This window comes from Carassius gibelio, chromosome A20 (assembly GCF_023724105.1).
Source record: "Carassius gibelio isolate Cgi1373 ecotype wild population from Czech Republic chromosome A20, carGib1.2-hapl.c, whole genome shotgun sequence".
Lineage (NCBI taxonomy): Eukaryota > Metazoa > Chordata > Actinopteri > Cypriniformes > Cyprinidae > Carassius > Carassius gibelio.
In genome coordinates, this window is record NC_068390.1 from 2,845,629 (window position 1) to 2,872,459 (window position 26,831).

A 26,831-nucleotide genomic window follows, 5' to 3' on the forward strand; every position below is an offset into this window, starting at 1 on the left:
AAATCATTAGGATTTTATTTAAAGATTATGTTCCATGAAGATATTTAGTAAATTTCCTACTGTTAATATAACAAAACTTAGTTTTTGATTAGTAATATGCATTGATAAGAACTTCATTTGGACAACGTTAAAGGCAATTTTCTCAATATTTAGATTTTTTTGCACTCTCAGATTACAGATTTTCAAATAGTTGTATCTTGGCCAAATATTGTCTGATCCTAATGAACCATACAACAATGGAAAGCTTATTTATTCAGATTTCAGATGATAAATCTCAAAATTTACACTTAAGACAGGTTTTGTGGTCCAGGGTCAGATATATTCTCATTAAACATTGATATTTCTAACTATTTCGAGCAATAAAAAAATACATCAATCATTCTCCTATATGTTTCTTCCTCAGCGGTGAAATGGATGATGGAAAGCCGGTGTGGGCGCCTCACCCTACGGATGGGTTCCAGCTGGGCAGAATCATTGACATCAGTGCCGATAGTCTGACCATCGAGCCTGTCAAACAGAGAGGGAAGGTGAGGAGGAACTTCTGCAAATATAGACACATATAAGGCTGAAAGATTATAAGTTACAAAAGTTACACAAGCTGTTTGTATAGATTTTTTGCATTTAATATTTGTCAGAGTGCCATTCATAATGCCATGGACAAGGGTCTCTACATGAATGTCCTTCTATGCTCAGTTTTCTTTTATAGGACAGGTACTGTTATGGCAGAGCAAGTTTAAGTTGGTTAAACTGTCATCATGTTTATAGCCAGTGTAATAACGCATCTGGTTTAAAGAGATTGTTCACCAAAATATGGGGTAAAAAAAAATGTCATAGTTCACTGACCCTAGTTTCAACCCAAAAAATGTTCTTCTGCTGATCACAAAAGAAGATAATTTCTGTATTTTTGAATGCTGGTACCTGTTTGTAACTTCCATCAAATGTACAAAAAAAAAAAAAACTGTCTTCTGATATGTTCCACAGAAGAAAGTAAGTCAGAGTTTTTGAACAACATGAGTAAATAAAGACCGGATTACATGTTTTTATTTTTGGTGAACAATCCCTTTTAAACTACTAAAAGTAATTATGTTCCACCGTTATTACTGCATTAATGCAAAAAAAAAAAAAAAAAAAATGTTTCAGCTGATCATTTTGACCCTCATTGTTTTTTTTGTTTTGTTTTTGTTTTTTTTTGTTTTTTATGGCCTTACAAGCTGTAATATCATTATTCTGACATCAGAGGATTTAAAACTGTAGAAGAGGGTTTGTTGAAAGATATTCATGAAATAGCGAATGGCAATCATAAAAAATTTTATTCCTTAGTTTTAATCTAGTGCAGTTGTTCTCCACTGGTTTTGCTTCATATTTCAGTGGGAAAAAATGCACAGTGAGTTATGAAGATATGACAAGATATGACAGTTGGTTTCACCTCCTTCAGTGGATAATAAAGAATATACTGTGTGGATGTTTCTAAAATTAAAGGCACGATATGTATGATTTTCGTAATAAAATATCCAAAAACCACTTGCACAGAATTTCATGCAGTTGTGCACTTACGTTATCCCAAGAGTTCCCAAGTATTTGTAAATCCAGAGAAGTTCCAGTTTTAAATAATGGCACATCCCTGTTCATTGTCGCCTATCAAAAATGTAATATCCGCACTATCGGTTTCCGCTTTTAAAAACTATGGCAACACACAAGGGCAAAAATGCTTCTGTGTAGTACTAAATCCATTACGGCTTTCGCAAATAAAATGAAAATGAAATTAAAAGTAATGATTCTTTTTACGTGTTTTTACAGTGTTGCACATTATAATCACATATGAGTCTGTTGAGTTTATGAACACAGCGGCCAATCAGAGGTGTTCAGATGAGTCATTGCTGAAACACCAGGCATTTGTTGTTCAGTGCGCATGCTCTCTGAGAGTATAGACCATTTTACTGATTATAAGGGTTGTTTTTTGAGAGTGCTTAAATTCGTTTTAGACTGAAGTCAGTCACAATGTTCCTTGACATTGTAAATGTTCTTTGCTCACTTTGTCTGTATAATTTATTCGCTAACTTTGGAAGGTACCGGTAATAATTTTTTTTTTTTATTACATTCTGTGAACATGATTCGGATGTTTCTTAATGGTGAAACGACATCTCCCATCATTCCACTCTCCTTCATAGCATCATCAAGCTTCACCTTTGTAATTTGTTTTGAAAATGCGACCTCTAGCGGTGAAAAGTTACATATTGTGCCTTTAAAAAAGCTTTTGACACAATTGATTATGGCTGATTAATGATTCAACTGGAGAGATATGGTATAACAGGAAAATACTTCTCTTGGTTAAAAAGTTACCTTGATGACAGATATCAATTTGTAAAAATAAATTATTTTGTAATTACCAATTAAATCAGATCTAATGAAAATCACTTGTGGTGTTCCACAAGGCCCGGTGCTAGGCCCCAAATAATTTGTACTGTATATAAATTATATAAATTATTATTTATTATTTGTTGTCTGTGAGGACCGAAAAAAAATTATTTGTTGAATTGAACAAACAACCAGTCAGATAGTAATGATTAAACGTTTGTTTGATTTATGTTTCATGAACCTTAAAGAGATACCCCAACCCAAAATAGAAATTTTGTCATTAATCACTTACGTCCATGTCGTTTCAAACCCGTAAATGCTTAGTTCACTTCGGAACACAATTTCAGATATTTTGGATGAAAACCTGGAGGCTTGTGACTGTCCCATAGACTTCAAAAAAGTTAAAATACAGTCAAAGTCGAGAATAAAACAAAAATAACAACTTTATTAAACAAGTCATCTCCTCCGTCTCTCCCCACATCATCATAGTGCCGTTTTGAAAAACACTGGCGTACGCTCTTCTTTGTCAGCCACGCCACAAGGATGAGCTGTTTTCTTTCAAATCAAAGCATAAATTCACGTAGAAAACTTATTCTTGTGGCGTGGCTGACAGAGAAGAGCGTATGCAGTTTGCGTTCAGCAGGTGTAGGGAGAGACAGAGGAGACGACTTGTTGAATAAAGTTGTTATTTTTGTTTTATTCTCATACAAACAGTATTCTCGTTGCTTCATAAAGTTACGGTTGAACCACTGATGGCAGATGGACTATTCTGATGATGCTTTTCATACTTTTCTGGACCTTGACAGTGTATTTTACTTGGCAGATAATGGGACAGTCATAAGCCTCCAGGTTTTCATCCAAAATATGTTAAATGTGTTTATCGAAGACGAACAAAGCTTTAACCGGTTTGGAACGAAGGGGGGGTGATCAATGACAAAATTTTCATTTTGGGTTGGAGTATCCCTTTAAGTACACAAAACTTAATTTCAAGATGGTCATTGTTATAAATAATGGGAAAGGGTGAAGACAAACATGACCTATACTTCAGACTGGAAATAAAAATGCTCATGCTCTTACTGGTTGTCAAGGAACACCAATTCAAATCTTAATTAAAAACTGCATTCCCACGTTACAGTTCGGATGATTTAATAGCTTTTAATGCTTTGCTTTAAGAACAAGGAACTGCTAATATGATCTAATAATGAAAGTACTCACATTCCATGTCCTGCTCTGTTTCCGTCAAAAACATGTTTTGTACTTCACAGATTCTTTGCAAAATGATTTAAACTCTTCAGATGAATGCTTCTGTTTTCAGAGCCACTGCAAACACATCCTGTTGCCCATATGGAGTCTGGCCTTCTCTGGAGCTTGACAAAGATTACAGTAGCAATAACTGTGTGTGTGTGTGTGTCAGCTACAAGAGAGAGTGTTGTGTGCAGCATTACATCTAGCTCATGTGATTTGTGTGCAGTGTGATGTCGCTGGGATGTAAAAGCACAATGAGCTGTCTGTTCACACGCTACAAATGTCTGTGTGTGTGTGTGTGTGTGTGTGTGGAGTACACTACTGTCTGATATTAGAACAGAAGCATGGAATACATAGAGCAGGAGTTGCATTTCGTTTCACTCTTGCATTTGATGTGTTTGCTGTGGGAAACATCAATACTGCTGTTGAGCAATCCAATCTCTAATCCCACGTATTAATGGGTCAGTTCACCCCAAAAATTTTACATTTTATTTACCCTCATGTTGTTCCTAACCCCATAAGGCTTTTTTTGGTATTTTTAATGAAAACTGAGAGATTTCTGTCTATATGTTGACAGGCCATGCAACTAAACTTTGATTCATCAATAAGTGCATAAGAGGACATAAACACTAACTAAATGAATCAAGCAGTTCAATCAAATTCTTCTGAAGAGACAAATTTGCTTTATATGATGGGCAGATTTAATTCAGGCATTTATTTACATATAAACACTAATCAACACACATGCGTAGAGGGCATGAAATTAAGACCGTCATGTCTTTAACATTGGGGATCCTGTTTTTTGTGGGGCCTATAATGATGTTAAATTAAATTAAATTTAAAAAAGCGTCTGCTAAATTAAATTAAATTAAAGTAAAGTAAAGTAAAGTAATCAAGTAATATAAATTTTTACCTATCATGGGTCCCCCTGGAATCTAACCCCCAACCTTGATAGCGCAATGCTCTACCAATTGATAAAGATACCATGTATCTTTAATTAAAAATGGTGAAATTTAACAACAACAAAAAAATGAGCAGTTTGGATCACTGGATATTTGTGCCATTTAACATTGCTGTCATAAAACAGTTGTCAAATATTACCACTCAGTTTAGCTACTTGCATCTTTCACTGTTAAAAGTGAAGAAGTGCACTTTCAGTGGAGCGACAAGTCACTCATGTTTCATTACAAATCTTCATTTGTGTTTTGAAGATGATCAAGAGTTTGGGAAAACATGAGGATGAATAAATGATGACAGAATTTGAATTTGTGGGTGAAGTCTCCCTTAAAGCTTAAGCACGTAACTAACACCAGTTATCATGCTTTTAGTGTTATGTGTGGTTAACGTTAAAGTCATTGTGTTTCAGAACTTTCAAGCTTCTGTCAATCAAGTCTTCCCTGCTGAAGATGATGTCAACAAACATGTGGAGGACAACTGTAAGTGTTATTGTGTTTGAGTGTTCATGTCAGTTATGTGATTGATATAATGAAATGACAGCACTGACTAATGATTTCGTGTGTGTGTGTGTGTGTGTGTGTGTTGCAGGCTCATTGATGTACTTGAATGAAGCCACGCTACTAAATAATGTCCGTGTGCGCTACAGTAAAGATAAGATTTATGTGAGTATATTCTCTCTCGCTCTGTTGTGATGAAGGCACTCTTCTGTATGTCTCCTGCTCTCTACATTGCAAAGCCATGTCTTAAACCCAAAGAGTATTTCGCTTCTTCACAGAGATGGTGCATGTGTGAGAAGTCCGCTGATGTCTGTGCTCTGCCTGATTTTTCAGTGTATATGGATTTGTACATAAACAGCAGTGCATGTGCAATTAATTAATTATTCACATGTGAGAGTTCACTTTGTAGTGCGCATACTACATCTAGATCTAGACTTGTGGTCAATAGAGTGTACTTCGAAAATGTGTTCTAAGAAGTAAAATGCAGAAAACTAAAAACCCGCAGTCCCAAGCATAACCAGGTCTTTGTTGTCACCTTGCTTTATAGTAAATTGAGTAATTGTATTACAAATGGTACATTTACCTAAATGGGCAGATGTATGCAATGTTATTTATTTGTTTATTTATTTACTTTACATTGTTTATTAAAAAGTACACTACTGTTCATAAAAGTTTTGGTAACACTTTACAATAAGGTTCCATTTGTTAACTATATTTAATGCATTAACTAACAATGAGCAATGCATTTTGTACAGTATTTATTAATCTTAGTTTATGTTAGTTAATAAAAATGCAACAGTTCATTGCTCGCCCTTGTAAGCTCAGGTCTATTAAATAACATATACCTATATCAACATTCACTAAGATTAATAAATGCTAGAAGTCTTTTTCATTGTTAGTTTGTTGTGAACAAATTGAACCTTATTGTAAAGTGTTAACAGTATTTATTTATTTTTATGCCATTTGATATAGGGATAAATCAAGTTGATCACAAGTCACAAATACACTGTAAAAATTATTCACTTTATTTACTCAATAAAATTATTTCAAATTTACATCCAATACTATTAATTAAATTTAACACATTAGAATTAATTAGAAATAATAAAATTAAATGCTTACAAGCAACCATTCAAAATGAGTAGAATAACACAAAAATATTGATTTAATTGAAAACAAACAAACAAAATACTATGCTAAAGAATACCGTTATACGTGCCAGGCCAGTAGTTGGCGATCATGACCTGTGAAAACGTTAAATGCATGCACTGAATTGTAGCAACCAGACATGCTAAAATAAAAGATGTTCAGAAGGTGTTGGTTATGAAATTACATAATCATTGTTTGACCTGAATATCTGAACTCATTTAGAGCCTGTTCTCTGAGTTAAAATAGCATTCATTATAGCAGCCCCTGTTATCCAACGATAGTAAAAGACCTGGAATTTTCAGTAAAATCCAGAGTTTAAGAATTCTGATTAAACCAAAAATTGTAACAGAGAAGGGGAGCCTTCTTTTAGGCTCACAGTGACATCAAGAAGCAGCGTATGAATCTCAAGAATGGTGACAAACAGCATATTCAGATAAACAGATGAACTGTAAGCATCACAAAACAAGCTACAATAAAAAAAGTAAAAATAAAAGAAAATAGTAAGAATAAATATAAGACAATTCAGCTCATAATTTATTCATGCCGCAAAGCATGATGGGAGCCATAAATGAGTTTTGATTGGTGGCACCCAGAATGCAGTATAACGTGCTTTTTGATGGTCACCATTGTTGAGGTTCTCAGGCTGATTATTGATGTCTGTGTGCCTAAATGAATTTCTGATCAAAATTTAAATGTTTTGATCAGAAATGCTCCAAAAAATCTCTCTGATTATGCTGAAAATACCAGACTTTATATTGTACAACCACAGAACGACTGATGTTGATATGACACAACCAACTCAGAAATCCAGATCAAAAGATGTCAAAACAAACAATACCATCTGATCTTATTCTTTATTGGCTTGGTTAGCTGCTATATTACAATTACAGCAACCAAATAAGTTTAAGGGTCAAGAGCCCAACTAAAGCAAACACTGACCACCGTAATGGTAACCAAAAATTAGATTATTCTCCTTCATTAATTCTGTTTGTTAACATCAGGTGTCTTCAATAACTCTTGAAAAAACATAAGCTTTTGAACACGATGCCTATATCATCTCCATGTAATTAACAAAAACATGAAATTGTGAATTAAATTTTTGCGCTGTGTTTCTTAGTCGCATACTACTGGCCTGGTATGCATAACATAGTATTCATTGGCATAGTATATGCTAATTTTTTGTGCTATTTGACTAATTTTGAATGGTTAATTTCTAAGCATCTCATTTGATTAATTCCAATGAATTCTTATGTGTTAAATGTAATTAATAATATTGCTTGTAATCGGTTGCCACAATTTTATTAAGTAAATATAGAGTATTATTTTTAACCGTGTACCCCAACTACGCACACATTCCCTTTCATGCATGCCTATGAAAGACGATCGAACCAATCAGAGTAGGTATGGAGCGGGTTAACATGTGCAACCCCACCTCTATATGCAGACTGCAGCCGCGTGCTTCTCGTTTTGTCCAACAAAACCAATATTTTATATACATTTTACTTATTTTTTTCATGTTATTTTACTCATTTTCAATGATTGCTTGTATGCATCTTATTTGATTAATTCTAATTAATTCTAATGTGTTAAATTTAATTAATAATATTTCTTGTAATCTGATGACAATTTTGAGTTAATATAGAGTATCACTTTTTACAGTCTATTTTTACATTGTAACAAATAAATGATGTTCTTTTGAACAGTCTGTGAATCAAAGAATCCTGGAAAAAAAAATAATAATAATTTCCACCAAAAATACTAAGCAGTACAACTGTTTTCACAGCTTATTGATAACAACAATCAGAAATGTTTCTCGAGTACCAAATCAACATTTTATTCTGATTTCTGAAGATCATGTGACACTGAAGACTGGAGTAATGATGCTCAAAATACAGCTGCACATCACAGAAATAAATTACATTCAAATACAAAACAGTAAAAATAATAATACTGTGAAATGTCATTGCAAGATTTTTTATCAAATTAATGCAAATTTTGTGAGCATAAGAGATTTCCTTCAAAAACAAAAATGCTTTTCATGTGCTCAGTGCCTCCTCTTATATGATGAAATATTTTTAGTTAAAATGACAAGATGATGCAGCAGTCCTGGAATCAGAATGAAGACGAAAGCCTCATTAAATAAATGGAAGTTAAAAAAAAAAAAAAAAAAACCTTTACGTACTTGCCATTTTTTATTATTTCTTTGAAAATAAGTTGCAGCAATTCCTCAATACTCTTTTATGTCTGAAAATGGTTTGTCTGCCAGATAAAATGAAAATGCATTCATTGGTTGCTTTCCTGCTGCTCATGTTACTTTGTGTTGCAGACATTTGTTGCCAACATCCTGATTGCTGTGAATCCATATTTTGAGATCCCCAAGCTGTATTCTCCAGAGACCATTAAACAGTACCAGGGCCGATCGCTGGGCACGCTGCCTCCTCACGTCTATGCAATTGGTAAGCAAGGCTGTGAGGACCGGCATGGGCTGTATTATCTGTGGCTGGGCCTACGTATATGTGCTAAATTGAATGCAGAGGGAGTGAAATGAAGGCTTCTCAGTGATTTACTTAAATATATACCATTAGCTTGTGTAAATGTTAATATTCTTTATTTGTTGTATTCAGCGGATAAAGCTTATCGTGACATGAAGGTGCTGAAGATGAGTCAGTCCATCATTGTGTCGGGAGAGTCAGGAGCTGGGAAAACCGAAAACACCAAGTTTGTTCTCAGGTATAGAAAGGTCTCATTTCTATAACATATAGAGTATCATTCATAAAAGTTAATATTTGATACTTTATTTGATATGTGATAGGATATGTGTTTTCCTCTCACAGGTACTTAACTACATCTTATGGTACAGGTCAAGACATTGATGAAAGAATAGTTGAAGGTACGTTTGAGGGCCGTTACTGTACTAATTTACATTTTTGCCCCACTATGCCGTAATCAATGCAAGTATTTTTTTGTCATTGGATTCCAGCAAACCCACTGCTCGAGGCGTTTGGCAATGCCAAAACTGTCCGAAACAACAACAGCAGCCGCTTTGGGAAGTTTGTGGAGATTCACTTTAATGAAAAGGTGAATGATACAAACAGAAAACTGCAGTGCTTTTTTAAATGAGGTGTAATTTTTGTGCAGTGACGCAGATGTGCAGGGCCGTGCACAGACCTTTTGAGGGGCATGTGCTGAAACTGAAAAAGGGCACCCCCTCCCTTTTTTTTATATCAATTATATTTATTCTCTTTTTTAGCTATTCTGTTTGGTTTCATAGGCTAATTTGTATTATTTGGTTAACATTATTATGAATGTCATTGAGAACAGGGGAAGGTGAGCAATGAGTCAAGTATTTTTGACAAACTTTTTTGAAATATAATTTAAGTAATTATGTCCAACTCAATTCAAGATTATAAGAAACTATAGCCATACCGTTACTATAACATATCCAACATGTATCTGCCTACCTGGCAAAAATTTGATACTGTGGTGGACCAGGGATGTTGGTCTCTTGAAGGTCTCTTATTCACTACACGTTCCCTAAAATAAGCCAGCAATGAAAAAATAAATAAAAATAGTGTGAAAAGTACAGTTGCAGTGAAAAGCATTTCTGAAGGATCACGTGACACTGAAGAGTACTGAACTGGAGTAATGATGCTGAAAATTCAGCTTTGATCACAAAAATAAATTACATATTAAAATATATTCAAATAGAAAACAGTTATTTAAAATTGTAAAAAATATTACATTATATTACTGTTTTTGCTGTATTTTGGATCAAATAAATGAAGCCTTGGAATGAATCATGAACTACATTCTGCATGATAAAATATAAAGATTTCACAGTGATCTTCTGTAATTTTTTTTAGTTACTACTACATTTCTGTAGTAAAACCATGTTTTACTACATTTTATACAGAGAGTATACAGATAGCATACCATAACATGATTAGCCTAAATGTTAATAAATTAAGTGTATCAGCAATCATAAATCGAAGAAGAAATTTCTTAGAAATATATTTATCTAGGTGATGAGGATCACTCGCTGCTTTGTGTAAGTTCCAGTACGAAACAGCGCGGGTGCGCACCTGTTATGATTTTCCGATGGTTAAAAACTAATTATATGTTGTTGTATTACTTATCAATATATAGTTTTTGACCAGCGAATGCGTGCAAATGTTATTTATTGATTTTTTGTCATTAAAATGGCGACGGTCTGCCGCTGCCAGCATCACATTACATTTTCATCTAACTACAGGTTACAAAATAGTTTTTGTAGCTATATAGACGGAGCGCTCAGTTTTTCCTGTGGTAAAATGCATTTGGCCAAAATCGCATTTTATAAAAGATGAAATGCTACTGTATGCACAGGCTAGTTAAGTGTTGGTTATGTATTGTCTATGACTAGATGGCAAATGCTAGCCCTCTCTCTCTCTCAGGCGACGTCCCACATGTCTCAGTCAGTCAGACAGACATCCAATAAATAAAATATGAGCCTTTATAGACATAGTGTTTAGTAGTACTTATTCAAACAACAAGATATATATTTACCCTTCGCAAAACCATTCAGCTCAGCTGTTGTCTACTGTGCGGCTGCTGTGGAACTTCAGTTGATTTAATGAATATAGAGGGGGCGGAGTTATCAGATTACTGACAGCTTGAGGATCGAATAAGATTTACACAAGCTCGTTTTAAGAACTTTCATTTGCTAAATATTTGTAAAACAGACATACAGACGTAAAGGGTGACCAATAGCATTGAAAAAAAAAAAAACACCACCAAAAAAGGGCACTTCGGAGTGTAAGGCAAAAAGGGCATGTGCTCTGCACAGGTTGAGCCCTACCTGTGCACGTGCCTGCAGATGTGTGATTTTGTACATTAACACACATGTATTTGAATGCAATGCTGATTTGTTTTTTCCAGAATGCAGTAGTAGGTGGTTTCGTGTCCCATTACCTGCTGGAGAAGTCCCGTATCTGCACGCAGGGCCAGGAGGAGAGGAACTATCACATCTTCTACAGGCTGTGTGCTGGAGCTCCTGAAGACATCAAGGAGAAGTTCCACCTCAGCTCTCCAGACTGCTTCCGGGTTTGTGAATCACATCAGTCTGACAAACACTCTTACACTTTCACTTCTGTAGAATAACAGGACTCCAGACTGCGACCAAATGGACTCATTATTGTGAGCGGTTGCATTGGCGCAACCACCGCTTTGTTCAGCTCATGAGCTCTGCCATTTCTGTGCATTTGAGAAACATCAAATGGCAAACGAAATGAAAGTGAAACTAAACCGTGCTACATTTCAGCTGTGCAGCGCGGTCAGTTTATCAGCTCGGACCGCGACACAAGCAAACTTTTCTGAGCTCAGAACAGCTTTTCTGGGGTTGATTTTGTGACACTGTTACTGCACCGATGAAACAGTGCTGTGAGATCCAGTGAGAAGCATCTGAAGTCGCCGCACTATGATAAGGTTACTGTGAGATCTAATGAGAATCATTCAAACTCTGCACAGAAATCTCTGCAACAGCGCTGACATATGTAAGGAAACCAGAAGCGGTAATGCTAACTAACCATGGTGTTGCGGTAGAAATAGTCGAATGCATTATATCATTCATTTCATGGTTCGTAAAACCTTTTGAGGGAGAGATTCAAGCACTTTTCAATGACGTTCAAGCATTTCACACAACTATTTCCAGCACTTTAAAGCTCTAAGATGGGATGAAGAAAATATACTTTGCGGTAAACAAATGCTTATGTAAAAAAAATATATCAAATCACAGTTATAACAAGGAGACAGCAGCAGAGGATCACTTACTGGCATTTAATAAGAGTGGGATTACACATTTTCTGTATTTAAAAAGTAGATTTGGCACCGGTTACTGTTGTTAATAAAAGTTAATTTTGTATGCATCTTGAAGGGTTACTTCTGCCAAAAATTTAAATTATGTCATTAATAACTCACCCTTATGCTGTTCCAAACATGTAAGGCCTCCGTTTATCTTCGGAACACAGTTTAAGATATTTTAGATTTAGTCCGAGAGCTCTCAGTCCCTCCACTGAAACTGTGTGTACAGTCTACTGTCCATGTCCAGAAAGGGAAGAAAATCATCATCAAAGTAGTCCATGTGACATCACAGGGTCAGGTAGAATTTTTTGAAGCATCGAAAATACATTTTGGTCCAAAAATAGAAAAAACTACAACTTTATTCATCATTGTTTTCTCTTCCATGTCTGTTGTGAGAGAGTTTAAAACAAAGCAGTTTGTGATATCCTGTTCATGAACAAATCACTCGATGTAAACCGGATCTTTTTGAACCAGTTCACCAAATCGAACTGAATCGTTTTAAACGGTTCGTGTCTCCAATACGCATTAATCCACAAATGACTTAAGCTGTTAACTTTTTTAATGTGGCTGACACTCCCTCTGAGTTCAAACAAACCAATATCCCGGAGTAATTCATTTACTCAAACTGTACACTGACTGAACTGCTGTGAAGAGAGAACTGAAGATGAACACCGAGCCGAGCCAGATAACGAACAAAAGATTGACTCGTTCACGAGTGAAGAACCGTTTCTGTCAGACGTGTCCGATTCGTGAACCGAGGAGCTGATGATACTGCGCATGTGTGATTCAGCGTGAAGCAGACCGACACACAGAGCGTCTGAACTGAACTGATTCTTTTGGTGATTGATTCTGAACTGATTCTGTGCTAGTGTTATGAGCGCGAGAACGAGTCAATCTTTTGAAAAAAGTTAACAGCTTAAGTCATTTGTGGATTAATGTGTATTGGAGACGTGAACCGTTTAAAACGATTCAGTTTGATTTGGTGAACTGGTTCAAGAAGATCCGGCTACATCGAATGATTCGTTCGGGAACCGGATATCCAGACTGCTTTTGATTTGAACTCTCTCTCACAACAGACACGGAAGAGAAAACAATGCTGAATAAGTCGTTTTCATAGTTTTTGCTATTTTTGGACCAAAATGTATTTTCGTTGCTTCAACAAATTCTAACTGACCCTGTGATGTCACATGGACTACTTTGATGATGTTTTTCTTACCTTTCTGGACATGGACAGTATACTGTACACACAGCTTCAATGAAGGGACTGAGAGCTCTCGGACTAAATCTAAAATATCTTAAACTGTGTCGATAACGATTAACGAAGATAAACGGAGGTCTCACATGTTTGGAACGACATGAGGGTGAAATAGTTTTAGTTACTGCACTTATTAATGCAAAACAATAGTAATTTTTTGATGAAATGATCTTTATTTTGAATACTCCCGCACACCACCCCCAGCGCTACCAAATCTGCTCCTGGCGCACCAGCTGTAGGACTTAGTGGCGCTGGAGCCACTGCTCTCAGATCTTAGTCTGGAGCCCTGAATAACCATTGAGGGACTTCTGAGTTTCTTTAAAGACATTAACAAGCAGTTATTTTGTCCCGTTATAATTCAGGTTGATCATGCAAAGTGATGAAAATGTGTAATTATGACTTGACTGTCTGCCAGGTGTTCTTCCAGAGAACATGTTTGTAATCATTTCTTGTATATGCTTTCTGTTCAATCTAGTATCTGAGTCGAGGATGCAAAAGGTACTTTTCTAACAAGGATTCAGACAAGCTGATACCTCAAAACCGCAAGAGTCCAGAGGTAATACATTTATTTTTAACAGTTTAAAACATCTCCACAGGTTCTTTGCAGAGGATTCACTTGCCCTCCCTTTTACGCTCTCTAACAAAAAACTACAATGTTTCTTTTCACGTTTGTGTGGATGGGGAAGAATAGATTATGAAGATCTGGAAAGCAGGACACTACAGGAAAAAACAGTATTTTATCATGCACTGGTCAATTTAGCAATATTTCAGAGGGATTTGATCATTTTATTTCTACAAATGTAGTGATTTTTTTATGTTTTTGGTATTTTCTGATTAATGGAGAGGTAAAAAGAGAGAACAAAATCCCCTGTAAAAATCTCTCATACAGTATTTAGACAAAAAGAATCAAATTTGCACCTATTTAATAACATAATGTCTCATTTGCATTTAGACAACATTTCAGAAAACTGAAAATACAAAAATGTTTGCAATCCTTAATGCAATCAGTCAGCTGAGGAAATATAGTTTAATATCTGTTCTGTTATTTATTTTACACTGTTCACCTGATTTGTCTTGCCTTCAGTAAAACTTAAAAAATGGAAAATAATTGTAGATTTATTGGTTCAGCATGATTCGTCCACACTTGTGTTTGGTTGCTCATTTATGGCTTGACATTAATTCCCAGATACAAGGCTTTTTGTTAATGATCGTTATGAATCAAATTGTGAATAACTGATGCATGATTGTGTTCATACTAATCTAATCACTGCACTAATCATTTGTAACATCATTGTCTGTGGTTGTGTGTCTGTTTGTGTGTGTCTGATACATCCAAGGATGAGAAGGTGAATATGTGAGCAGTCAGAAGGGCTTTGCTTCTTTCTCTCTCTTTGTGATAGAAATACATGACCTGGGTCCAATGTGTTTCTTACTGGACAATGATATGTCCTGGTTTGGTATACTATTTTATATATATATATATATATATATATATATATATATATATATATATATATATATATATATATATATACGGATTTGTGTATTGCATGGAAAGTGGCTTAATTTAATTTAATTTAATTTAATTAATCTCTTATTGCTTTTTTTGGCCTGTAGTTAATAAACCTAAAGGAATCAAAAAAAAAATCTTCCAAAATCCAATTTTGTAACATTTTCCATGTACACAGCAGAATCCCCAGTGTTAATTTAACACTCTTGAGTGTGGACTCATATAAACACTAAAGCAGTGTTAAAAGTAACACTGAAGCAGAGTTGAAGTTAATGAGGTAATTAAGAAGTTAATTGAGTTATGATTAAGCATTATTGAAGACACCTGATGTTGAGAAAATCACAATTTGTGTGTCACCATTATAGTGGTCAATGTTTGCTTTAGTTGGGATCTTGACCCTTCAGTTATTATCTTTAAGTTTTATGTGGCTGTGGTGACTGAATTATATCATACAGACAGACCACAGCAAAGGCAATCATGTGTGCAATTGATTGTGATTTGAGCTATTTGTTATAAAGTGACCTGAATGCCTGAGTTTAGGTTTCTTTACTGCATACATAAATTAAGTGAAAAAGAAAAGTAAGATACTCAGCATTTCTGACATAGTATGACATGTTTTTAATAGTTAGTTCTACGTAAAAAAAAAGAAATCTTTTGTTTAAACACAGACATCAGGAATCAGCGTGAGCATCACAACAACGGTGACCATCAAAAAAGCATGTTGTAGCCAATAAAAACTCATCCATGGCTCCCATCATGCATTGCGGCATGAATAAATTATGAGCTGAACTGTCTTTTTAACTTTTTATTCTAACTATATTTTACTTTTGCTGTTTTTATGTTCATTTTTAGTATCTAGTTTTGTGATGTTCAGAGTTGGTCTGTTTATCTGAATATGCTGTTTGTCACCGTTGTTGAGATTCATACGCTGATTATTGTTATCTGTGTGTGCCTAAAATTAAAAAATGTTAATAAAAAAAAAAATCAGATTCACTTGCAAGAGATGCCTACAAAATGTATAGAAAATACAGATTTTTTCATTGTGGAATCAAAGCTGTGACAATCAATAATGGAAGTTTTACTTTGAGAAAACACTGTAAATGAGTTCAATGACTCATGTCAAACAACGATTACATTAAAACATAACCATCAACACGCAATGATTTTTGCTCTTGGTTTGACAAACAAACTTTAAAAGTAAAAAGTTACAAGCCAAGATCCCAACTAAAGCAAACACTGACCACTATAATGGTGACACACAAATTGTGATTTTCTCGTTTGGTGATTCTGCTTGTTAACATCAGGTGTCCTCAATAATGCTTAATCATAACTCAATTAACTTCTTAATTACCTCATTAACTTCAACTCTGCTTGAGTGTTACTTTAAACACTGCTTCAGTGTTTATATGTGTCCACACTCAGAGTGTTAAATTAACACTGGGGATTTTGCTGTGTATCGCGTAAAAGCTTTAAGAATATGTTTGACCCAGATCTTGTAAAAAAAACCCACTTTCAATTCTTGGGAGCGAAATTGCGGCTTTTTTAGCTTGGTTTTTCTGAAGGTAATGGGATATTCTTCTCTTAATATTCCTTTTTATGGTTTGCCACAAAAAAGTAGTAGTAATATTCCAGCAGGGTGCAAGTCTAGTGCACTTTTAAAAACCCCCACATTGAGGTTAACTATATTAATGGTGTACTCGTGTCCATTAGCATTATCCGCTCCTCTCAGAAGACATGTTTCTCTTTAGCTGCTGCATTTGTCTTCCAAAATACGCCCATCAGGCTCCTTTCAAATCCAAAATGCCAGTAACTTGGCTGGGGCTCATCAGACATCTGGGTGATGCAACATCTGTCATTTAAAAATATCCACACGGTTACATCAGACTCCTGATTGTCCTGAGGGGTTGGGAAAGTCATGATAGTAGTAATAATCCGGGGCTGTCACTGAATGGATCAGACCTGAGCTCACAATTCACTTTGTAAGACAAAAGCCACAACCAGACTGCAGTTTACCATGAGAAATGAACCGTGAGGAATCATTCCAGCACACCACTGCTGCACATGGATAATTCGAGAAACGATATCTGGTTTATACAGCATCTTGGTCTTCAGATTTGTGGAAGAGACCAGGGTCAAGAACAGCGTCTACACTTCAGTCTGTGACTGGCTACATAGAGTTCACATGGGAAAATGTTGAGGACAACAAGTGCCTTTTTGCCCTTTACAATATAAGAGGGCAATATAAAATCAGACATCAACGACTGTAGAAAACCTACATGCACCTGACAGTTTCCTTTATTCTCAGATGAATATCTAAGACCTGAAGTTTGACACTGAAAGTGCGGTCACGGTTCTAAAATTCCTGGTGGATTTTGTTTGTGCATTTTTGCAGAACAATAATGAATGTGACCGCATGCAACTACAAGGCCTCAAAGCATAAGAAAGCAGGAAACTGATGTAATTTTAGGCGGTCTGCAGTTACATTAGAGAGACTGGACAGCTGCATCTCAGTTGACAAGGGCAAAGACAGTCATGGGTTTCATGATGTAGCGTTGTGGATGCATTTGAGTGATTGTGTGCACTGATGAAGCTGCTTGAGACACTGCTTAGTCATGTGATGTGGCTGTTTCAGTTAAGTCTAAGATATAGCCATCTATTTTCCCCACACAAGCATTTTCGGTCATGCTATGACATCTGTTGTAAGAGGAACGTGAGGAGCAGTTCCTTATTAATGCCAGTGGTTCTGAAATGAAAGGTTCAAGAGATATGGTAGTGTTCTGCTGCGCATGTACATATTAACGGTCCCGAGTCTAACTTGAGCGTTGCTCCTCAGCATCTGAAGGCAGGTCCTCTGAAAGACCCTCTGCTGGACGATCACGCCGACTTTAACAGAATGTGTGTGGCCATGAAGAAGATCGGTCTGGATGACACCGAGAAGTTCGACATGTTCAGGGTGGTGGCTGGGGTTCTGCACCTCGGAAACATTGATTTCGAAGAGGCCGGAAACACCTCAGGTAGAGTTATCAAAAACACCGTTTTTTGGCGCTATATACAATACCACATCTTAGTTTGTGTGTTTCAGGAGGCTGTGTCTTGACGAAGACATGCGGTCAGTCGTTAGTGTTCTGTGCGGAGCTGCTGGGTCTGGATGAGGAGGATCTGAGGGTCAGTCTGACCACCAGAGTCATGCAGACCACTGCAGGGGGCGCTAAAGGAACAGCCATCCAGTAAGAGCTGCTCACACCTTCTCGTGAAGACATGAGCGGAGATGCTGAGGTCTGGTGGATAACCATGCACACCTTGTTGTCTTCTGTAGGGTTCCTCTGAAGGTGGAGCAGGCCAACAGTGCTCGAGATGCTCTGGCTAAAGCCATCTACAGCCGTCTCTTCGATCACGTGGTCACCAGGATCAACCAGTGCTTCCCCTTCGACTCGTCCGCTCACTTCATTGGTGTGCTGGACATCGCTGGCTTTGGTACAAGACCGTCATTGCTCATGAGTCACCTGAGCCATTAATGTCTCATTCAGATTCCTTGATTCCTTGGGGCCTTTAGCTAACCAACCATCCCTTACTCCTGTCTTCCTCAGAGTATTTTGAGCACAACAGTTTCGAGCAGTTCTGCATCAACTACTGTAATGAGAAACTCCAGCAGTTCTTCAATGAGCGCATTCTCAAAGAGGTGAGTGATGCAGCTGACGTGAGATGTCTGATGCTGCATTGATGATAAAACATGTCATTATCAGGCTGATGAACTGGACTGATGTTTCATCTGTTGTCTTGTGTGTGGTCAACAGGAGCAGGAGCTGTATCAGAGAGAAGGTCTTGGAGTCAACGAGGTCCATTACGTTGATAATCAGGACTGTATAGGTCTGATACAAAAACGATATCTGCACTCTTCTGCCTTTTAATACACCAGAAACTTCTGGCAGCCTAAATGTGCTTGAAGATTGCCTTTGTATCATTTTTGTCCAGACTTGGTGGAGGCGAAGTTAGTTGGCATCTTGGATATCTTGGATGAAGAGAACCGGCTACCTCAACCCAGCGACCAGCACTTCACTGACACCGTCCACAGCAAACACAAGGACCATTTCCGGCTGACTGTGAGTCGCGCTTTACTCTACATCTCCTTCAAGAAGGGCACTCTGGTTTAGTGGCTGTATTTGTCAAATCTTTCGTCCCACAGGTTCCCAGGAAGTCCAAGCTGACAGTGCACAGGAACGTCAGAGACGATGAGGGCTTCATCATCAGACACTTTGCTGGAGCAGTGTGCTATGAAACGGTACACACACACACAAACACACACACACACACATTGGTCTATCCATATAGAGAGAAAGCAAAAAGAAATTCAGATCTTCCATATTTGTTTTGCCAATTTCTTCATTAATTTAACATGGGCATCAGAAAATAACACCAATCTCCCTCACCAGGCAAGGATTTATCACCTTTCCCTAAACTTTTGCTAATTCCTCAGTTAAATTAGCTTGGTAAATTGATATAAATAAAAATTAATATTGTGTTGATTCCTCAATTTAGTCTTTATGTTTTAATACTTAACTGCTGTTAAAATGTATACAAATTCAATGAAAATGGGTACAATGAAACACAACAAATCCACTGCTGAAAATAATGAAACTAAATAAAACTAAACTGAGATATAAGAAAACGCTATAATAAATGAAACAGGTGATTAAAAACAAGAATTAAAAACTAACTGTATAATATCCATTTGATAGGACTGTTATTGTCAAGTCAGGTCACCTTTATTTCTGTAGCTCTTTATAAAATACTGTTTGTGTCAAACAGGAAAATAGTTTGTTAATATTTCAAGAAGACAATATCAGCAAGATTGAGGTTTTTAAGTGCAAATAGGCACGAATGTTGGTAGATTTTGTATCCAACAAGGGGTTTTAACAGTTCAGAGACAATAATCTCAACAAGGCAAACCATGTTTTACAATAATTCAATTTTATGCATTCTCCAGAAATCCCCAAATTCACTGTAATGAACGAACTCTTGTGTGTTAATTTATTCAAGGTTTTGTAATGGCTGTAAGTGCCACATTTTGAGCTAAAGCTTAAATTCAAATCCAGAAAAAGTGATTTAGACCATTTTCCCCTTTCTTTATCAGACTCAGTTTGTGGAGAAGAATAACGATGCTCTTCACATGTCCTTGGCGAGTCTGGTGAGCGAGTCGAAGGATAAATTCATCGGAGAGCTCTTCGAGAACTCAAACCACTCCAAAGACACCAAGCAGAAGGCCGGCAAACTGAGCTTCATCAGCGTAGGCAACAAATTCAAGGTCAGTCTCAAAATCACTTACTCTGACTGTTAAATGAGGGGAGAATGAGCAAGGTTCCTGCAGTTTCTTACACAGTCTTTAAAATATATGTTAAATGGTACAACAACGGTCTTCATTCCCATTCCCATTCCCAAAAACAGGGTTTGCATACGTCTTAATGAGATTATTAAACTTTAGAAGAGTGTTATGTAATTAAATTAATAGAGCACTGCTCATTCAAGTCTATTGTGCATTCACACAGTTTCAGAGCCGTTCACCATCAATGATTATCTACTGCTGTGAATAATTGGTTACTGTTGATGAATTATGATAGTATTTACTTTGTAAATGGTGTTTGTATTGTAATATGTTGTTCATGGAAGTGTGCATATTTTATTTTGATTACAAATTAAACTGTATCTAGCATTCAATTCACCAGAAACTCTTCTGTCTGGGCCGTCCCGTGAAGAAAGACTAAGAACATTATTCCACACGTTCAGTATAGTGAATCTTTCTTTAAAAACATATAATAATGTATCATCAGAAATCCATTTTGATAGGCCTGTAAATCATATGTATTTATGTATTAGTACTAGTGCTGTCATTTTGTCAATTGGTGCATTAATGCATGCAATTATTAATTTTTTCAGATTAACAAAAACTTTGCATGTATGTAAGATTTAACACACCTGATTAAACATTAAAGAACTAAAGACAAAACAGGAAATCAGTAGCTTTAATGATTATTGATCTATATTTCATTTAGTGTTTGATAACTTTATTAAGTTTTGTATATTTCCTACTGGCTGAAGGGCACAGGTCGCTAAATTATAATGGGTTTTTGTGAAGTTTGGTTTAAGGTCACATAAATTAGAATTTTTTTTTTGTCTAATAAATGTTAAAATGATAGCTCTCAGTTCTACTGTAATATTGAACGGATATTGTCAATGGTTCAATATTACGAGAAAACAATGATTTCCTAGAGAAACTCACCTTCAGTCCCAAAAAAGATGCCATTAAACTATTATTTTAATATTAATTATATTTTAATTTGTTAATGTTAGGTTGGATTAATTGCAATTAATCCATTTTGTGCCAAAATTCTTCTGAATGGTTTCATGCATATAATCATGTTAAGAGTGTCCTATGTGAACATGTTCTGCATTTATTTTCCCCAGGTTTTAGTTTTTTTCTTGATAATGTGTGGCAGCTATGTTGTATTCACCCCTTCAATGTCAGATTTAATCAGGAGGAGAGCATCTAACTCAGATTAACTGCTTTCAACAGATCGATCTTTATTCATAAACACATTTATTATGCATTAAAGTCGAAGAACATTCGATGTTTGGTTACCAAACTTTTTTAAAAAATAACTTCTTTTGTGTTAAGCAGAAGAAAGAATCTGATAGGTGTGCTTGTGGGTAACTAAATGATGACACAATTTCAGTTTTTGGGTGGACTGTACCTTACCTAAGCAGTTTTAGTATAAGTAGTCTACAAGCAGTCCTGCAGTGAAGGGACAAGACATATACATTTACATAAACATATTTGCATGCTATATTAGTGATATAAATGTGTAAAGTATCACATATATTATGAATAGGTAAATATTGAATTGGTCAAATGGATTAACCCTGACAAAAATCAATGAAATTAATGAAATTATTTAGAAAATATGCTTATTCAAATAATTATAATGTGTAGGCTACACTCATGATTGTTTGTTTATTTATTTATTTATTGTTTAGCATGCATATATTTTTTATTTTATTTTTTGAAATCCCTTATTTGGTTGTTTTCTTGCATGTCATTGAGAAATGAAACATGGATAACAACTAGAAAAATAATTACAAAAGGAAAATGACAACTATAAACTGCGCCAACTATAGTTAACTATAGGTAAACTTCAGAAAAAAAGTGATTAGTTAGTAATTGATTTAATCGATTGACCGCAGTAATTAGTACAGTACATAAAACCCTTTCAGTTCACACGGAGTAAAGCATGTCTTGCAGTCACCCTGGATTGCAGCTGGATGTTTCATTAAGTAAAAGAATCTGAGATATATGGACATGTATTATTAATGTGACTTGTAAAAGACTTCAAGTCTTACATTTCATACCTGGAAGTTGTTGAATTTCTGGTATTTTTCTCTCTCAGACACAGCTGAATATTCTTCTGGAAAAGCTGCACAGTACTGTGAGTCTGATTTTGGTTCAGTTTTAGCTACATGTTTCCAAGACATTCACTGAAACTGGTTTTTTTTTTTTGGATTTGTGCTTCACGTGTGTTTCAGGGGTCAAGTTTTGTCCGCTGTGTGAAGCCCAATCTGAAGATGGTCAGTCAGCAGTTTGAGGGCGCTCAGATTCTGTCTCAGCTACAGTGCTCAGGTTAACACACACACACACACACACACACACGTTTCCTGCAGGATTTTAATTTGCACTTTCAAAGTGAGACCTGACTTGTGTAAATCCACCTACAACTATTTCAGTAGCTGTTTATTATGAGTGCAGCTTTCATGAGCTCATGATAATTAATAGACAACATGACACATTTGAATGTGATATTTATCATGTTATGGTGATGGAGGGAAGCTCAAGCCCATTATTTATCCCTATGAAGCCTGCTGGATCATATTTGCTGTTGTACACAATCTTCTTCATGGCTTTTGTCATCTGATCATAACTTATAATTGTAAAAAGCCCTTCACATCGTGGCTTACATGAAATCTATTCTGGTTTTCATACTGAAGTAAACATAAGGGAAAAAATTATTCCGTTTATTTTTCAAAATGATCACTTTAAACACAACTTTAATTACCCATGCATAATTTTTTTTATTCTGTTCAGTTTTTGAAGAATGTTTATTTAATAATCTCTCAGTCATCTTTTTGCATTGCATTGCATTATATGTTTTACCCCCCCTCCCCATAATAATAAAACTGCAGCGCTTTGATCATAAAAATAAGCATTAAATATCGTCTTACAGAGAGATAATATTGAGAGACAACCTTTATTGATATGTATGTAGGTAGTCTGTTACTGTAATCATCAGAGACTGTTATAAAGATCTCATTCATTGACATTACATGCTGTCAGAATTTGATCTTACTTTTTGTCCACAGTAGCAACATCAGCATGCTTTTGCTTAGTTTGGGCCTTTGAATAATATTGAGGTATTTTGCATAAACTTTTCCATTTCAAAAAATGCTATATTTAACAATCTAACTGACATCCAGGACGACTGCTACATGTGAACAGCTCTCTTGTCTTCAGGGTTAAGTGTATTCACGTTCTCACTGGCCGGTGTACTGTTGTATGTGTGTGTGTGTGTGTTCAGGGATGGTGTCAGTGCTGGATCTGATGCAGGGCGGTTTCCCCTCTCGAGCGCCGTTCCACGAGCTCTACAACTTGTACCAGAAGTACATGCCCGCCAAACTGACACGGCTCGACCCCAGACTCTTCTGCAAGGTGTGTGTGTGTGTGTGCAGGACGATGCTGTTCTGTGTGCTACTGCTATCCCTCTATAATATTATTTAGGTATTAATAACATTTTTCTTTGTTTTCTGCTCAACAGGCTTTGTTCAAAGCTCTCGGCCTGAATGAAAATGATTATAAATTTGGTTTGACAAAAGTTTTTTTCAGACCTGGAAAGGTGATGTACATACCTTATATGAATTGTTGTTATTAGTATTTATTTTTGTCTCATGATGATAAATGTGCAAGTCATATTTTACCCCAAAATCAATTATTTGGATAAAGAAAGAAAAGTCTAATGTCTACATGGTTTACAGCACAAGTCTTAATGATCTTTATATCATCACAACTTTTGTTCTGCCAAATGTGTTTTGTTTTGTTTTTGATTTTGGGATGAGATATGACTCATTAATTCAGACTGAATTGATCCTGGAAATCTTTATCTGTGTTTGTAGAGTAGGAATGGTAGATGAGTGTATTGTTGTTGGCGTGTGATCATAAGTTCATTGACTGCTCTGATGTTGCTCAGTTTGCGGAGTTCGATCAGATCATGAAGTCAGATCCTGATCATCTGGCTGAACTGGTGAAGCGTGTCAATAAATGGCTGATCTGCAGCCGCTGGAAGAAGGTGCAGTGGTGCGCCCTGTCCGTCATTAAACGTACGTCACCAACAGATCGATGCTCTTTAATTAGAGAACTTTATAAACACACACAAGTCCACAGCGTTTAATGTTGATCTGATGCTCTGTCAGTGAAAAACAAGATGCTGTACCGAGCCAAAGCGTGCATCCAGATGCAGAAGACCGTTCGCATGTGGCTGTGCAGGAGGAAGCACAAACCCCGGTGGGCGGCACTTCCTCTCCTCTCCAGTGTTTGTTAGTGATGGAAAATAGTGGCATGCGTGATGTGATTACAGTAATATATGTACTATAAGTCTAGCAGAGCAAACTGTTTTCAACATTGATCATCAGCAAATATATAACACTTTCTATTTTAAATTGTAATAATGTTTCACAGTATTGTAGTTTTTACTGTAATTCAGTCGATTAAAAAAACATAGCCTTGGCGAATGAGACATTTGAACATGATTTTCTGTGGACATCCTCAATGTGTCACAGATGCTGCGTGTAAACCTGATGAAACGTGTGTGTATGTGTGTGTGTGTTAGGATCGATGGGCTGGTGAAGGCATGTAACCTACAGAAGAGGATGGAGAAGCTGAATGAAGTGGTGTCAGGACTAAAGGAGGGAAAACAGGAGATGAGCAAACACATGCAGGAACTGGATTCCTCCATCAGCGCTCACATATTCAAGATTAAGGTGTGCATCAGAGAGAGAGAGAGTCCTGTCCTGAACCTCGCGGAGTCTGAATGGCCTGTAGATCTTTAGCCTGTACGTGTCTTCTCTCTCCAGAGCACTGTGATGAGCCGCGTGGACATCGACCACGAGCACCAGGCCCTGGTCACTCGCTCGCAGCAGCTGCTCAGCGTCATGCAGAAGAAGAAGCAGGAGGAGGAGGAGATGGAGCGACTGAGACGAATCCAAGAGGAGATGGAGAGAGAGAGGAAGAGGCGTGAGGAAGAGGAGCAGAAGCGCAGACAAGAGGAAGAGGAGAGACGCCTGTGAGTAGACATCCAGATGAACTAATTAAATTAAATGTATGCATTTAGCAGACACTTTTATCCAAAGCGACTTACAGTGCATTCAGGCTATACATTTTTACCTGTCATGTGTTCCCGGGAATTGAACCCCCAACCTTGCACTTGATAGCGCAGTGCCCTACCAATTGAGCTACAGGAACACTAGAAATCATTTCTTCACCTTTATGTCTTTCCTAAACCAGATTACTTGGATTTGATTTATTTATTTTTTCATCATATACTAGCCAGTATTTTCTATATAATAAAAGTGGATGAGGACCATAAAGCACCATTAAACTCTCACCAAAGTCTATTCACTGTAGCTCTCAGGTCAAATGTTGGTGACTTCTGTACCTTTAAGACGTCTATATGTAAATGAGCTGTTACAACTGGCTAATGTGTTTACATGTGCATTGTGAGGGGGAAAAAATCTGAATTTAGTTGAAGTTTGCGTGAATGTAATATTCTAAATGTGTATAATAGATTGTATTGTTCATATAGACACGTTTCTTTTATTTCTTTATATTTTTTAATCTGTAATCAGTCTCCCCGTGAAGTGTCAGGCTTCTCTCCGGTGACGTGTGCCGGACTTCTTCAATCATTTAGTTTGCGTAATCTCTAAGATGCACACAACCAAGTCCTGCCTTTCTTTTTTCCTTTCTTTCCTGAAAACTCATTTCACTTGGCTCGACAGCACTGATTCTGACCCTACTGTGTCCAGCTGAAGCTTCTCTCGCTCTCTGTCTGTTTTAGGAAGGCGGAGATGGAGTTGAAGAGGAAACAGGAAGAGGAAGAGCGCAAGAAAAGAGAGGAGGAGGAGAGGAGACTGCAGGTCACATTATTTCTTCTGCATTTTCACGTTCACCCTAAAGCAAGTTCTGAAATTAACCTTTAGTCACACCTGCCAATAGATGAGATTTCCTGGCCAGGAATGTTTCATCACAGCTTTGTATTGGATTGCTGTTATTAAAAAAATAACTTTTTGCACTTATGAGAATAAGATTATTTAGCCTTGCATGTTTGCGATTTCACCAAGTTCTGTCATGAAACTCTAGATGGGTCCTTAGTGTAACTGATGATATTCACATTTACATATAAATGGCTGATTAGCATTCACTTGCGCTTTCGAGCTCCTCTGAAACCCTCCACCTTCCCCAGCTCCACCTGTATAGATCTGCTGCGGGTTATTGTAGATGCTATTTGTGCAGCAGCAGTATGTCTTCTGTACTCACAGCACTATATCAGCAGTGAGAACCAGCTGCATCTCTGTGTTGGTGTAACCAGGCCTTCAGTAATGAGACTCATAGAGCAGCAGATTTATTAGTGGCGTGTGTTTCAGGAGGAGATGAAGCTGCAGCTGCAGGAGGAGCGGGAGCAGGAGGCGGCCCAGCAGGCCGTGCTGGAGCAGGAGCGGCGAGATCGAGAGCTGGCCCTGAGGATCGCCCAGAGCGAGGCCGAGCTCATCCCAGAGGAGATGCCCGTGGAAGCAGGACTGCGCAGGTATCTGCATACCTTCAGATATTTACCCAGCACACCCTACAGCTGAACACGCCCCATAGAGCAATCTCACATCAATACTGAATACCATGCATTCATATATCAGAGTGTCTCTCGTCACACAGACGAGG

General features: G+C 36.8%; 1 protein-coding gene across 3 annotated transcripts in view; it reads left to right on the plus strand.

The window, feature by feature from the left end:
- LOC127938682 (unconventional myosin-VI) overlaps positions 1–26,831 on the plus strand; it is a 47,601-nt gene that overhangs the window by 16,523 nt on the left and 4,247 nt on the right. For all 3 annotated transcript variants that reach the window (XM_052535485.1, XM_052535486.1, XM_052535487.1), the window contains exons 2-28: positions 404–527; positions 4,967–5,036; positions 5,146–5,219; positions 8,530–8,659; positions 8,828–8,933; positions 9,038–9,093; positions 9,184–9,281; positions 11,121–11,285; positions 13,772–13,852; positions 17,640–17,820; positions 17,889–18,033; positions 18,123–18,280; positions 18,394–18,485; positions 18,601–18,673; positions 18,779–18,906; positions 18,990–19,085; positions 19,938–20,108; positions 22,246–22,284; positions 22,382–22,475; positions 23,428–23,558; positions 23,665–23,742; positions 24,094–24,223; positions 24,317–24,407; positions 24,733–24,883; positions 24,977–25,185; positions 25,957–26,035; positions 26,543–26,703. In XM_052535485.1, coding sequence (XP_052391445.1) covers positions 404–527; positions 4,967–5,036; positions 5,146–5,219; positions 8,530–8,659; positions 8,828–8,933; positions 9,038–9,093; positions 9,184–9,281; positions 11,121–11,285; positions 13,772–13,852; positions 17,640–17,820; positions 17,889–18,033; positions 18,123–18,280; positions 18,394–18,485; positions 18,601–18,673; positions 18,779–18,906; positions 18,990–19,085; positions 19,938–20,108; positions 22,246–22,284; positions 22,382–22,475; positions 23,428–23,558; positions 23,665–23,742; positions 24,094–24,223; positions 24,317–24,407; positions 24,733–24,883; positions 24,977–25,185; positions 25,957–26,035; positions 26,543–26,703 — 3,111 coding nt within the window. The remainder of the gene's footprint in view (positions 1–403; positions 528–4,966; positions 5,037–5,145; positions 5,220–8,529; positions 8,660–8,827; positions 8,934–9,037; positions 9,094–9,183; positions 9,282–11,120; positions 11,286–13,771; positions 13,853–17,639; positions 17,821–17,888; positions 18,034–18,122; positions 18,281–18,393; positions 18,486–18,600; positions 18,674–18,778; positions 18,907–18,989; positions 19,086–19,937; positions 20,109–22,245; positions 22,285–22,381; positions 22,476–23,427; positions 23,559–23,664; positions 23,743–24,093; positions 24,224–24,316; positions 24,408–24,732; positions 24,884–24,976; positions 25,186–25,956; positions 26,036–26,542; positions 26,704–26,831) is intronic.